We start from the raw sequence: 12877 nt of genomic DNA on the forward strand, positions 1-12877 counted from the left end.
TATTTGATATGGATAGAAAGATAAAGAGACTTGTAGCTTGTAGAGAGGTTTAGAAGTTGATATAAAAAAAACATAAAGAAAGGAAAAGACAAAAAAAAGAAAAGGAAAAAAAAGAAAGAACAAGAAAAAAAAAAACAGAAAAATGGCACTTTTAAATAGGTTTCACATGTGAAAAGAAATTTATTTTGTATGTGAAGAAAAAAAGAAGTAACATTATGCAGTTTTATTACATTTGTCAACTATGAGGTCAATTTGCTACTGGAGTTGCCTATACCATATATTCATAAATGTGAGTATGTAATGACGATGTAAAAAAGAAAAAAAAAAAAAAAAAAAAAAAAAAGGATCCATCACCCATCCATCAATATACTCTAATCGACATCTCTGAAGCGATATCTATAATAGTGGAAATGCGCTATTCATTTTGGGAAAATCCGATATTTTGTTTAATAAAATCACGAAAACTATTTTCTTGTGACCCGACAAAAAACTTTTGAAAACACTGTACCCCGAAAAAAGGAACTCACGCACTTTGATTTCTGCACCTTTTATTTGTCACCCGAACAATTTGATTGGCTGGGTGATATTTATAGCTTTTTTTTTTCTGTTTGCTCTCCTTTTTCCAACTTTCCCTTTTCACTCACTTGTTACAATAGAAAGAAAAAAAATACCTTCCTTATCATTATTTTACGTACTGTTGATTTACCCAATAATGTTTAACCGCGCACAAGGTAAAGAAAAAAAAAAGTAGAAGAGTTTGTGAGGAGCAAGACCTAGACAGACAAAAAAAAAAAAAAGAAAAAGGAACTGAAATTCACCAAGGAGTCATATTGATTATTTACTGTCATTTTATTCATCTATAGCTTCCCATTTTTTCGTTTTGACACGATCTGCCACTTCTGTTGTACATAAACAACCATCTCGAAACTATATATCATCTGCAGCACCACAACGCAAACCAGCCCAAGATCTTACTACAAATACATCATCAACCAACACACCACCACCACCACCATCATTATCATCCAATAGACAGTCATCTTCTGAAGTGGTGACTACATCCCAAGTTCCTTCCTCAACATCATCATCAGACTTTGTCTTACTTGATGAAGATATTTCATTCTCGTCCCCGGCTGTAATGGATCAATATACTCCTTCTCTACGATCCTCACAATGGTTACAAGAAAGAAAACCTTCTGTATATGATTTTCCCTCATCATCTTCACCATTATCACATCATTTTGATACTTTTGCTCTAGTGGAAAGATTACAATCAGAAGGTGGTTTTACTCGCATCCAAGCTCGCTTTCTTATGGAAATTATGCAAGAACAGATCCGATCCAAGTATGACAGTTTCTTTTTTTTTTATTATTATTATTTTTATTGTTATTATTTGAAATGATCACATGCTAAAAATGACAATTGATGATAGGGTCACGACGACAAAAGCTGATTTACTCAGCTCGGCTCAATTGGAAAACGTAATTATTAAACATATGAACAAAAAAAAAATTGTATTTACTAACGTATTCTTTCAATATTAGGATACACATATACTTAATGCCAGTATTGAAGATCTTCGAAACGCAGTGACATTGACTCGGAAAAACGATGCAGCATTATTGAAATCGAATTTGAACACGATTGCCAGGGATATTGAAAATTTGGAACAGCATTTGAACGAAGATGTTAACTATTTACAAAATTCGATTGATCTCACATTGAATGATTTTCGAGCTGATATACGACAAGAACAAAAGGTGATCATGATTGAAACACAACAAGTCAATCATCGGTTGACAGTAATGCAAGCAGATGCAAATATGGCTTTGGAACGAATGAAATGGGAAACAATCTGGCAAAGTTTATGTAAGTTAACTTTTTTTTTCTCTTTTCTTTTCTTTTCTTTTTTTTTTCTTTTTTGTTCATTTTTTTTTTTTTTTTTGTGTATTAATTATAGTAAGCATTGTCATTACTGGTATGGGACTCACTATGGTTGGATATGGTCTCTCCTCTTTTCGATCCAAGATGGAACCAAATCGTGTCGATCCAATAGAAATTGACCAAACCTTGACTGTAGCCGATATGGAACTCTAATGATCCCTTCTTTTTGTTTTTTTTTCTTCTCCTACCTTTCTTTCCTTCATCTTTGTGTATTTTTATGCTTTATCTTTGTACTAGTAGTCTTTTTATGTTATTTTACCTTCTCACTGTCTTCTAACCTTTTTCTCCCTTATTGTTTATTGATCTTACCTTCTTGTTATATATACACAATCACTTCCTTTTGTTTCCTTTTTTTTTTTTATCTTTAATAAGTATGTTATCATCCATCATATGTATCTATTTTATTCTACTTGATATTACCCCTTTTGAAATAAAACCTGTCTTTTCTTTTTAACAATATAGCCTTCATATGCATTACACCCAAATTTGGAGTTCTGATTCATTTAATCTATTTTTTTTTTTTTGACTCAAAAGATGTCGGTATATTCCGCATTATGTAATCTAGCCAATCAACGATAAGATTTACAAGGAAACGCCATTGTTCTTGTTATAGGTATGCTGACTCATACAAACGAAACTATTGAATATATTGACATCTTTTTTACTTTAATCATATTAGGAACATTTGTAGTAAAATGAGCTTATCAGATTGTATCGACTGAAATGAAACATCGATCAATCTCATTGTTTATGTTTCGTTCCTTATCCATCGCTTTTTTTATCGTTTGTGTCGTTAGTCCAGTGCGGCGACTGAAATTGGAGAAAGGGATTCTACAACAAAAATTTCTTAACTTTTTTTTTTCTTTGTCCTTCTTCTTCCATTCCTTTTTTTTTTTTTTTTCTTTATCTCTGTCTATTTCCGTTGGAAGGGTTTTCTTCAATGAATACAGCTGCAACCATTCAAGATTCAGATCAACAACAATCGTTGTTCAATGTCTACCCAACAAAACAACAACAACAACAACAGAAAACAACTTCGTCTACTGAAAGAGTGATTTCTGCTTGTGCAGGGGCTGTAGCTACTATGCTTTTCGGTAAGTTCTCGTACAATATCATTATAGAAAAATATCATTGTCATCAATGTTGAATGATAAGTCTTACCAAGAATCTCCCTCCATCTCTTTCTCTCTTTTTTTTTTTTTTTTTAACATTAGTGAATCCATTTGATCTTGTCAAAACAAGACTTCAAGAAGTGGCCAAAATGCCCAACTTGGAAGGACAATATTTGGGAACAATGGTAACTAAACTAAATTCAAATAAATAGGTTGGTATTGATGTATTCTTTTTTTCTAGGATGGACTGACTAAAATTGTACGAAACGAAGGAACGTTTGCTTTATGGAAAGGATTATCACCGGGATTATTAATGGCTATTCCATCCACTTCAATATATTATGTTGGATACGATTATATTCGGGATCATACTAGATCTAGGTTTCAAGGGACTGCCATGGATACTTATGCTCCTTTATGGATTGGTGGATTGGCAAGAACAGTAACTGCCGCTGTAATCTCTCCTATGGAATTATTTCGTACTCGACTTCAATCAGCTGAAGGTGCTGGTGGATTTAAAGGTAAACATAAAGAAAAAGAAAAAGAAAAAAGTAGGATTTATTTGACATGTCATTCATTACCCTTTCTTAAAATTATAATATTATTATTAATAATAATAATTGATAGATGCTTTGACAGGTGTACGACTAATGGTTCAAAATGAAGGTATTCTATCATTGTGGCGAGGTTTGGTCCCAACCATGTTAAGAGATGTTCCTTTCTCGGCTATTTATTGGATGATGTATGAAGAACTTAAACGCGATCTACACGCTGATCATCAAAAAACACATCTGCAACAATTCCAATTCTCGTTTTTGGCTGGCGCTACTTCTGGAACAGTAAGTGGGAATTTAGGATTATAAGATAAAGGATCTAGGGAGGATGAATTACTAATATACTTTTTCTTTTTTGAAAGGTGGCAGCAGTAGTGACGACACCCTTTGATGTAGTCAAGACAAGACGGCAAGTCAGCTCCAATAAAGAACGACATCTTTTACGATTAATTCAAAACCTAGCTGTCACTGAAGGTATTCCTGGATTCTTTAGAGGTAAGCAAAGAGAAATAAAAAAAGGAAGAGGACATTACCGTGTTGTATATACTAATTCGTATTTTATTAATAGGGGTTATTCCTAGAGTGATGAAAGTCTCGATAGCCAGTGGTATCATGATCTCTAGTTATGAAGTTGGAAAACACTTTTTTGCTCATCGGGATCAAGATACATCAAACTGATGGATAATAATCAATTCTACTCTTCACATATTTATATATTCATAGATTACTCTTCCAACATCTTTTATATTTTATAGTATCTTTTTATTCTTTTTATTATTATCATACCTCTGTTTTATATAATTGTACATAGTTTTAGACATCTTACTGCATATATATATCTCATCATATAGACAAAAATAAAGATTTTTTTTTTTTTACTCAAATATAAAGACGCAGATGAATTGATCCATCTGCTTAATTAATGCCTATTCTCTTCCACCTTGATTGATACTTGTTTCCAACGCCTCATATTGAGCCCAACTTTTGCATGTATACTGTCTATGGAAGAAGCTTATGTTTGCACAAAAGTAATTAGAATGATGAATAAATAATAATAATAACAATAAGGTGATGTTTTGGATTGAATTATTAGAAAACAATAATAAATATGAATGTAAAGAAATGATTGTTTTTCAATATAACTACAGTAATAAGATGATTATTAACTACAGCATCATTTCTTCTATGATACTCTACTTTAATGACAAGTACATCTCTCCCTTTTTATCATATTCATATAATATGATGATATGAACGAATGAGTGGTATGATGATAAAACAATAATGACAATAATGATTTATTTTGTTAAAAGAAGGAAAATATAAATTAACTCGTATGTACGTAACTACTAAGACTAGCAAACAGCTAGAGTAGAATCAGATGAGATGGAATGATATAAAATAAAGATGATTTTATTGAAAGTATAATAAAATACAGTAGTTAATATAGTTGTTTGCTATTGGCTGTTCATCCCTTTTTTCTGTTTTATCCATTTTCGTTTGATGTTGTGATCCATATATGTCCAGGATGATAATGCTGTTGTTTGACGATGATAGTGACCGATACACCCCAAAATAATAAGAAAAAGAGAATGAGAATCATATTGTAAAATATTCTTTTTCATTTTTTTGTATCTTACTATGAATAATTGTCCATAGTTGAAAATAGCCTAGAAATTGCCTAGGAGTAGCCTAGACGTCATAGTAATCTTTTTCATCAGATGGAGTTGAGGAAAACGATTTCTCTGTCACCTCACTGTTACTCTTGCTCAAAAAAAAAAAAAAAAAAAAAAAAAAAGGAAACTATGTATCATAAAATGCAATATAATTTTTATTTCAAACAAAAAGTAATCCATATACTAACTAGTAAAACTATCACTACTATCCACTCTACTCTACATATTACACCAGAAGCATTCGTCCACCACCAAGAGATCCTAACCAGACAAAGTTTCCTATCCAGTCAGTTCACATTACCAATGAAATAAATCTAGGTCAAGCAATTCATATAAAAAAAGATATCAAATATTTTTCTTCATTACCTGTACTAAATCCTACATCCAAAATGAAACGGTTTCCCCATGTATTTTGTAAATCCCTTTTTCAAAACGCTCCAAATCCAATAAAATTTACCTTGACAAGATCGCACAGACAAAGAGGACACCTAATGTGGAAAAAAAAATTGGATGGAGAAAAGAAAAAGAAAGAAAAAAAATGAAAAAAAGCAAAGGGCGTGATTAATTTTTGAAGCCCGTCCACTGATAGCAATTTGACATTGATTTTTTGCTTTTTTATTTTTAATTTTTATTCCCAAATAGGACTATAAAAGAAATCTCACTGTCTATCTTATTTTAAATATCTATCTATACCCATAGTAGGATGCAAAATGCTTATAAGTCGCAACCCGATCTTTTTTTTTTTTTTCAATAAAAATAAATCTCACAGACTTGTTCTCGTCTCTTTTTTATTTTTTTTTTAACCACTTCTACACCAATTCCACACCTCGATTCAATCGAATATCAGGGACAAGACGAACGACACCATCATCATTATGATCTAACTTAGATAGGATCATCAAGGAAGTAGGAGGAAATTCTAGGCTCAGAATGGCGATGTCGGTACGAGGAGTATATGATTTGAAAGGGACTTATCTTCCTGTCATCTACTGCAGGAGTTTCTCTGCATTATATCCTTCTCAAAATCGGGTATTTGTTGTAAATGGGAATTAATAATAATAAGCTCGTAAAGAAAGAGGAGGGACCTTATTCTCTTTTTTTTCTTTTGATGCAATTTCCACTTCTCTCTAATAGTATAGAAGTATGATCAACCCTTGATTCTTTATCAATAGGATGCAATATGCCGATCATCAATTCGAATTTCGATTTCTGGAAGAGATTATAAGGGTTAAGGGCGTGTGGCGTATATTTTTACCTATAAATACTCATAAAAATAATAACAGTAAAAGTATTCAATATGATCATGAAGACGATTACCTTTATTTACATCTTTACTTTATTTTTCTTTAGTAGCTATGCTATCATTCCTAAACAATGTATGGAAATTGTCAATGAAGTAAAAAAATATGCTCCTCAAGTAAAAAGTTGGATGATCCAAGATTTTTGTACTCAATGTGGAAAACCTATTCCTTATTCCAAAGCAAAACCGTTCATAGAAAGTGCTACAAATGAACTTGCCGGAACGATTATTCCGTATGTTAGAAGTAGAGCTCCCAAATTACCAAAAGATATAACACCCCAATGGGTAGTACATGTTTCATCAGCTATTGGAGATGCGTTTTCCCATCACAAAGACATGTGTAAATTTGATATGAATAATCCACAACATAAAAAAGAGATAGAAAAAGCTAAGCAAATAGCTATTAACAAAGCAATGCCTAAAGCAATGGGGTTACTACCTATGGCTGGTGAATGTAAAAAACTTGTAGGTATTCCAAAATTGATAATGAATGATATACCAAAAGGAATATCTAGAGGACCACCAATCAATATAAGAAGTTTAATTCAAAAATATTCTCAACAATTATGCAAAAGTCTATAAATAAAATTTAAATTAAAGGATGATCTCTGACAAAAAAAAAAAATAAATAAATAAAGTGCTGACCTTTTTCTTTTCTCTTTTCCTTTTTTCTTTTTTTTTTCTTTTTGTACTTTTTTTCCCTTTTCTCGTTTTGTCTTTAGATCAATCACTTTTGAACATGTAAGTTACAATGCTACTAATCTACGTTACGAATCTACTTTTTATTAATAACTTACCATTTTACTCTTCGCTTGCACACAGTTTGATGTTCGACCTATTTCTTTTTTTTTTTTTTAATCCTTTTTTACTCGAATCTAGACTGTGTATTCTATTCTTCTTTCTTCGTCGTTCTTGTCACACTTTGTTTGCTTGTATATGAATGGAGACAAGATTGGATCAACAGGATGGATCTAAATGGATGAACCAGGTGGATATATAATTGAAGGTACAATAAACGTTAATTATGATTCAATAACTTTATTTAATACTTACTATCTTCTTTTTTCAATATTTTATATACTTGATTTTTTGAAGACGTGGTGATTTAATCCATTATACTATTCCTGGAAAAAAACGTTACTCTATAGAAAATAACAAAGCAATTTTATTATTATCTAAAAGGTAATAACAATGAAAACTACAGTCTCATGTTATTTACTTATTCAAATCCTTTTTTACTGTTTAACTAAATAGATACTCATTAAAATTCTGGATGAAAATCAATAGAAATACATATATATCGATGTACATTCGAGAAGGGAAGGAAAAAGGTACTATCAATAAGAGAAAGTGATAATGAATTGAGTGATGATATTAATCTAATTTTTTTATTAATACTTTATTATTGTCTTTTCTCTTTCTCTTTATATAGTTTGATATTTGGTCTCAATCCTTTTTTATTCATATCTTGATAACCTACTACGCTTTCTTCTTCATCTTTTGTCATCACGCTTTCCTTGCTTATATATGAATGGATGCAATACTGGATCAATTGGATGGACAGCACAAGAAAAAAGCAATTAGATGTTGTGTACACGTATCTTTTTTGATGATCTTCTTCTGTCTCTCTCTCTCTATATTTTTTTTTTTTTTCATGACAAAAGAACTATCACCGTCCTTCATCCTTCTCCCTTTAGTATAGAGAATAATAGAAAAAATAATGTAGTATTCATCTTTTATCTTATTCAATTGATTTTATATAAAAAAAAGGATATCCAAATAAAATACTCTTTTCAATATACTCGATGATCGACTTTAAGATGTATGTGTGATGATTTTTAATGAGATTGACGTTGATGATGAATGATTTACCATTGGGCCTTATAAAGATGGATAAAATGATGATTCATGTTACTGTATCCCTATTATGATGGCTGTTGATGGTGATTGGGGATTAACGGAGACAATCACGAGAATAAAGACAATGGCTTTATAAAGAAGACTATTTTATTTGAAGATGATAATATACAATAAACAGATTAAAAAAAAAAAGAAAAAAAAAAAAAAAAAAAGAGAGATATCGGATAACAAACAGATAAAAAGAGGAATCTATATGTTTACATATAATCATAATCAGCCAAGAGAGACCGATCACTGTAAGGATATCTGTGAATCATCAGTGTTATTGAACCAAGTATCCATTATCCTTCCACCTTTTCGTTTTCGGAATGTACTTTTCCTTTGGAAGACTTGATAAGATCCAGTTCAGATAGAGTAAAGTATAAGATACATGACCTTGCAACCGTAGTACTTTGTTCTTTGACTATCAAGGAAAAAAAAAGTGTATTATCATCATGACACAAACAGAATTTATATTTTTCATTACCATTCTACTTGCTTCATATTGCTGTTAATCAGTTCATCATACAGGACGAGATGGCAGTATCAGTCACTTGACTACCAAGAGACAAGGCAACGACAAGCTGTTGAAATCTTGTCACCGCACAAGCTGTGGAATTTGTCGACCCCAGGATAGGCACCCTAGTACAAGACAACTGAGCAGAACAGTCCAAGTCATACCTTCACTAATGATCCGACGGTATGAGTGAACATTTGTCGACCTTCGCCCAAGTTCTGGCCATCCCTTCACATCTTCGTTGTACCATGGAAAGCAATATCAGTCACTTGACTACCAAGAGACAAGGCAACGACAAGCTGTTGAAATCTTGCCACCACACAAGCTGTGGAATTTGTCGACCCCAGGATAGGCACCCTAGTACAAGACAACTGAGCAGAACAGTCCAAGTCATACCTTTACTAATGATCCGACGGTATGAGTGAACATTTGTCGACTTTCGCCCTAGTTCTGACTTCCCAAAAGATGTGTCCAAAGAGAGGAAGAGAGAAATTTGGGGCGGTTTCTTTTTTCTCCGGATAAAATTTCTTTGACGTGAGTGTGACTTCAATTTTTTTTTTTGTGATCGAGTGATCTCCCCACAAGAAGCCATGAGCGGCATTTGTGTGGCTCTAATTATTCCGTCGCGTCAGGAGAACCTGTCCCTTTCTTCTTTTTTTTTTTTTTTTTTTTTTTTTTTCCTTTTTTTAGTACCTCCTTTTCTTTTGTATATCTTCCTGCTATGTCGCACTTTGCGGACTACTTTGACACTGTGCCTTCTGCATCTCCTACTTACTCATTTAAAAGTTATTTGTCACATATCAAAGCAAAACAACATATTCTCAGCGAAGACATGTTAGATTTATATCTGCAATGGTATAAAACGGATTTATCGATTATGACAGAAAAAATCATTGGTCGACGACATCGGAATACTGTTCATAATGCACTGGCTTCAGCGAAGGTAGGTCGCAGTTATTAAAACAGAAGAGGAATATCTATGGCTACATTTTGGTACTAACTTGTTTTCTTTTCTCCTCTTCGTCACGACAGAAACTGACACCAGGGGAAGCTCGATCAATCTTAGCAGAAATCAATCAGGCAGAAAGATCGACGACAATAAATAAATATATCATAAAATCAAACAACGGTATAGCCGGCAGTGTGAAATATGCTTCTTTCTCACAGCAACCACAACAACAAGTTGAAGAAGAAGAAGGAGAACAACAACAACAACAACAACAACAACAACAACAACAACAACAACAACAACAACAACAACAACAACAACAACAACAACAACAACAACAACAACAACAACAACACGAACAACAACAACAACAACAAAAACAACAAAAACAACAAAAACAACAAGATATTAGCAAGGATATCTCTGGGCCTGAAACGGCGGTAAGTTAGAAAAAAATGAAGTCGCGTTATCTTTACAATAGCAAGGATGACTACAAGGCTCATACCTCTTTTTTTTTTTTTTTTTTTTGTAGAAAAGAAATGGAAAAAGGCGGCAAGATGATATCAACGATGGCAAGGACGACTCGGATAACAACAATAATAACAATGATACCAATGACGATGATGGTTATGATATTTTCCTGAACGAAAACGTAAGTTTAATTGGATGAAAATTTGAGGTTCGAATTGACTCTTTTTTTTTTTTATTATTATAGAACATTCTTCGACTACAGAAAAAGAATAAAACATACAATGCAATCATTCCTCAAATCCATCTCATCTCACCGCACAAACCTCACCTACAAAACGACGACTTCTGCAAGCTGAAATCAAACTTCGATATCCTTCTTTCGGAAGATCAATCATCATCATCATCATCATCAGCAACGCCATACAGTCAACAACTCTATAAGATAAACAGGGAACAGCAAGCTCGAAACCAAAGTTTGAATGACGCCCCCGGAACAATGGAATTTTTGGTTGCAGCGTTGAAACAGCCACTAGACAATATCCGCCAATACGTTTGGTCAAACGGATATAATGAAAACAAGGAAGAATCTATGAACAATGAAATGATTAGACACATTCTCACTGATTTCTATATCAATTGTAATATCACCATTGATAACAATTCAACAGCAACAGCAGCGAATGAAAGGACCCCATTCTCCGAACATCTCATACCAATCTTCAAGGTTTTTGCAGGCATCACCCATCTCATGAAATTTACCTGGTAAGAAGTCAAAAAACCAGTAACAACGTTATCATCTAAAAGCTCATTTTATTTAAATTCCCCATGTAGGTGCGAAAAAGGTCTGGTATCCAACCGCCTATTATCATTATGTCTCCCGAACAAGATTATGCTCCGGTCCCTACTGGATGGAATCGGTATATCTATTAAAGACAGTGTTGAGCGGCTGTTAATAGAATCATCAGGGTAAGAAAGATATGAAAAAAAAAATAATAAGCTGATATCTTTCCTCCCCTCTTTATATTATGTATAGCGATGATGTGGAACATTCAGCAGAAGATACAATCAAACAAATCTGCAATACTAGCAATTGCCTCAAGATGGACATGAAGAACTACCAAACTGCTTCCTTCAATACATTCCGACGCCGTCAGGTCTTTGGACTGCAATTTATCCACGACAAAATGACTCTCACCACTACTCGCATCGTTGACAAAGAACGATATGCATTTATTGAAACCCGGTGTGCAAGGATCCCAACCTCATACAAGGATCGCTGGAAGTGGGTCAAGGTTTTTGAGTTACTACTGAAATTGAAGGTAAGCTATGATGATATTGAAAAAAGAAAGATCAAATATATGCAAATCATATAAACAACTCATCAACCTTTATATATATATATATATATATATATAGGCTGACTTACTGGAACAGGAAAATGTTACTGCGTTGCTGGAACAAGAATGTGTGGGCATTGCCGATGTAGGACTGACTGTCCAAGATGCATTGAAATGATCCCCTCTCCCCTTCTTCAGCTGCATATATAAATTAGTACAATTTATTTTTACCTTTATTCTTACTATCAATGATCCCCTCTCTGTTTCTTCTTTAATTGTACATATATATACATGTTAGTATAATTTCTCTTTCTTTTTATCATGAATAGCAATAAACAGTTGTGTTGATGCTTGAAGTCTCTTTATCAAATATATAGGAAACCATGGTATGGTATCTGTGATATTGACGATGCAATTGGTGTCATCAAGATTGGGTATACATGTCTGATGATTTCGGTTGCTAGTTTTTTTTTTTTTAAAAAAAAAAAAAAAAAAAAAAAAAAAAAAAAAAAAAAAACAGTAGTATACAATAAAAAAAAAGTTTATTGGGAGTAGTAGTAAAAAGAATCAAATCAAATCATGTAAACTAAAGGTAAAACGACAAGGCAAACTAAACTACACTAATTCGGGTTTCCGTTTCCATGATGACCACTATTTTAATGACCCAAAATCATCTTTTTGTTTTGTTTTTTTTTTTTTTTTTTTTTTTTTTAAGCAAGAAAAATAAAAAGATGATTTTGGATCATAGAATCACTAACATAAACGTAGATATAAGGAGTTAGTGTAATTCCTATTGACCAGATAAAAAAAAAAAAAAAAAAAAAAGGAACTTACCATCATATGATTTGTACAATGGATGATCAAATAATATATCAAGACAGTATTTGAATGTCAAATAAGGAAAGGATAAAGAAAAGCAAAGTAAAATAAAGAAAGATCATGGAAGAGTATTTTATAGAAAATGAAAAAATAGAAAGGGGTGATTAGTTCTTTCTTTTTTTTTTTTTCTTTTTTTTTTTTTCTTTTTTTTTTTTCTTTTTTTTTTTCTTTTTTTTTCTTTTGGATCAGTGATCGGATGATGATGATGATGATTGTTTTCCATTGATGATAGAAAAAGA

The 12877-nt window shown here is 32.4% G+C and overlaps 4 protein-coding genes across 4 annotated transcripts; all 4 read left to right on the plus strand.

Moving 5' to 3' along the window:
• Nucleotides 1-633: 633 nt before the first annotated feature.
• Nucleotides 634-2381, plus strand: BX664DRAFT_343260 (uncharacterized protein). Its single transcript, XM_051547277.1, has 5 exons — nucleotides 634-731; nucleotides 864-1344; nucleotides 1433-1481; nucleotides 1545-1869; nucleotides 1961-2381. The coding sequence occupies exons 1-5, from the start codon at nucleotides 713-715 to the stop codon at nucleotides 2095-2097; spliced, it is 1011 nt and encodes a 336-aa protein (XP_051395944.1). The 5' UTR covers nucleotides 634-712; the 3' UTR covers nucleotides 2098-2381.
• Nucleotides 2382-2884: 503 nt separating this feature from the next.
• Nucleotides 2885-4191, plus strand: BX664DRAFT_270376 (mitochondrial carrier domain-containing protein; the record flags this gene model as incomplete). The annotated part of the gene is made up of 5 exons (XM_051541090.1): nucleotides 2885-3038; nucleotides 3159-3241; nucleotides 3298-3577; nucleotides 3684-3895; nucleotides 3973-4191. The coding sequence occupies 5 exons, from the start codon at nucleotides 2885-2887 to the stop codon at nucleotides 4189-4191; spliced, it is 948 nt and encodes a 315-aa protein (XP_051395945.1).
• Nucleotides 4192-6589: 2398 nt separating this feature from the next.
• Nucleotides 6590-7168, plus strand: BX664DRAFT_353538 (uncharacterized protein; the record flags this gene model as incomplete). The annotated part of the gene is made up of 1 exon (XM_051547707.1): nucleotides 6590-7168. The coding sequence occupies one exon, from the start codon at nucleotides 6590-6592 to the stop codon at nucleotides 7166-7168; it is 579 nt and encodes a 192-aa protein (XP_051395946.1).
• Nucleotides 7169-9703: 2535 nt separating this feature from the next.
• Nucleotides 9704-12131, plus strand: BX664DRAFT_42355 (uncharacterized protein). The gene is made up of 7 exons (XM_051549576.1): nucleotides 9704-9945; nucleotides 10035-10391; nucleotides 10484-10603; nucleotides 10667-11184; nucleotides 11254-11388; nucleotides 11456-11741; nucleotides 11857-12131. The coding sequence occupies exons 1-7, from the start codon at nucleotides 9724-9726 to the stop codon at nucleotides 11935-11937; spliced, it is 1719 nt and encodes a 572-aa protein (XP_051395947.1). The 5' UTR covers nucleotides 9704-9723; the 3' UTR covers nucleotides 11938-12131.
• The last annotated feature ends 746 nt before the right edge of the window (nucleotides 12132-12877 follow it).

The sequence above is a fragment of the Halteromyces radiatus genome (genome assembly GCF_025201355.1).
Source record: "Halteromyces radiatus strain CBS 162.75 chromosome Unknown BX664scaffold_11, whole genome shotgun sequence".
Taxonomy (NCBI): domain Eukaryota; kingdom Fungi; phylum Mucoromycota; class Mucoromycetes; order Mucorales; family Cunninghamellaceae; genus Halteromyces; species Halteromyces radiatus.

Excerpts from the sequence above, each read along its gene's own strand:
- BX664DRAFT_42355 (XM_051549576.1), top strand. The coding sequence starts at position 9,724 with ATGTCGCACTTTGCGGACTACTTTGACACTGTGCCTTCTGCATCTCCT. Across the intron at positions 9,946-10,034 it reads ATGCACTGGCTTCAGCGAAG|AAACTGACACCAGGGGAAGC; the intron begins GTAGGTCGCAGT and ends TCGTCACGACAG. Across the intron at positions 11,389-11,455 it reads CTGTTAATAGAATCATCAGG|CGATGATGTGGAACATTCAG; the intron begins GTAAGAAAGATA and ends TATTATGTATAG.
- BX664DRAFT_343260 (XM_051547277.1), top strand. Across the intron at positions 1,345-1,432 it reads CAAGAACAGATCCGATCCAA|GGTCACGACGACAAAAGCTG; the intron begins GTATGACAGTTT and ends AATTGATGATAG. Across the intron at positions 1,870-1,960 it reads AACAATCTGGCAAAGTTTAT|TAAGCATTGTCATTACTGGT; the intron begins GTAAGTTAACTT and ends TATTAATTATAG.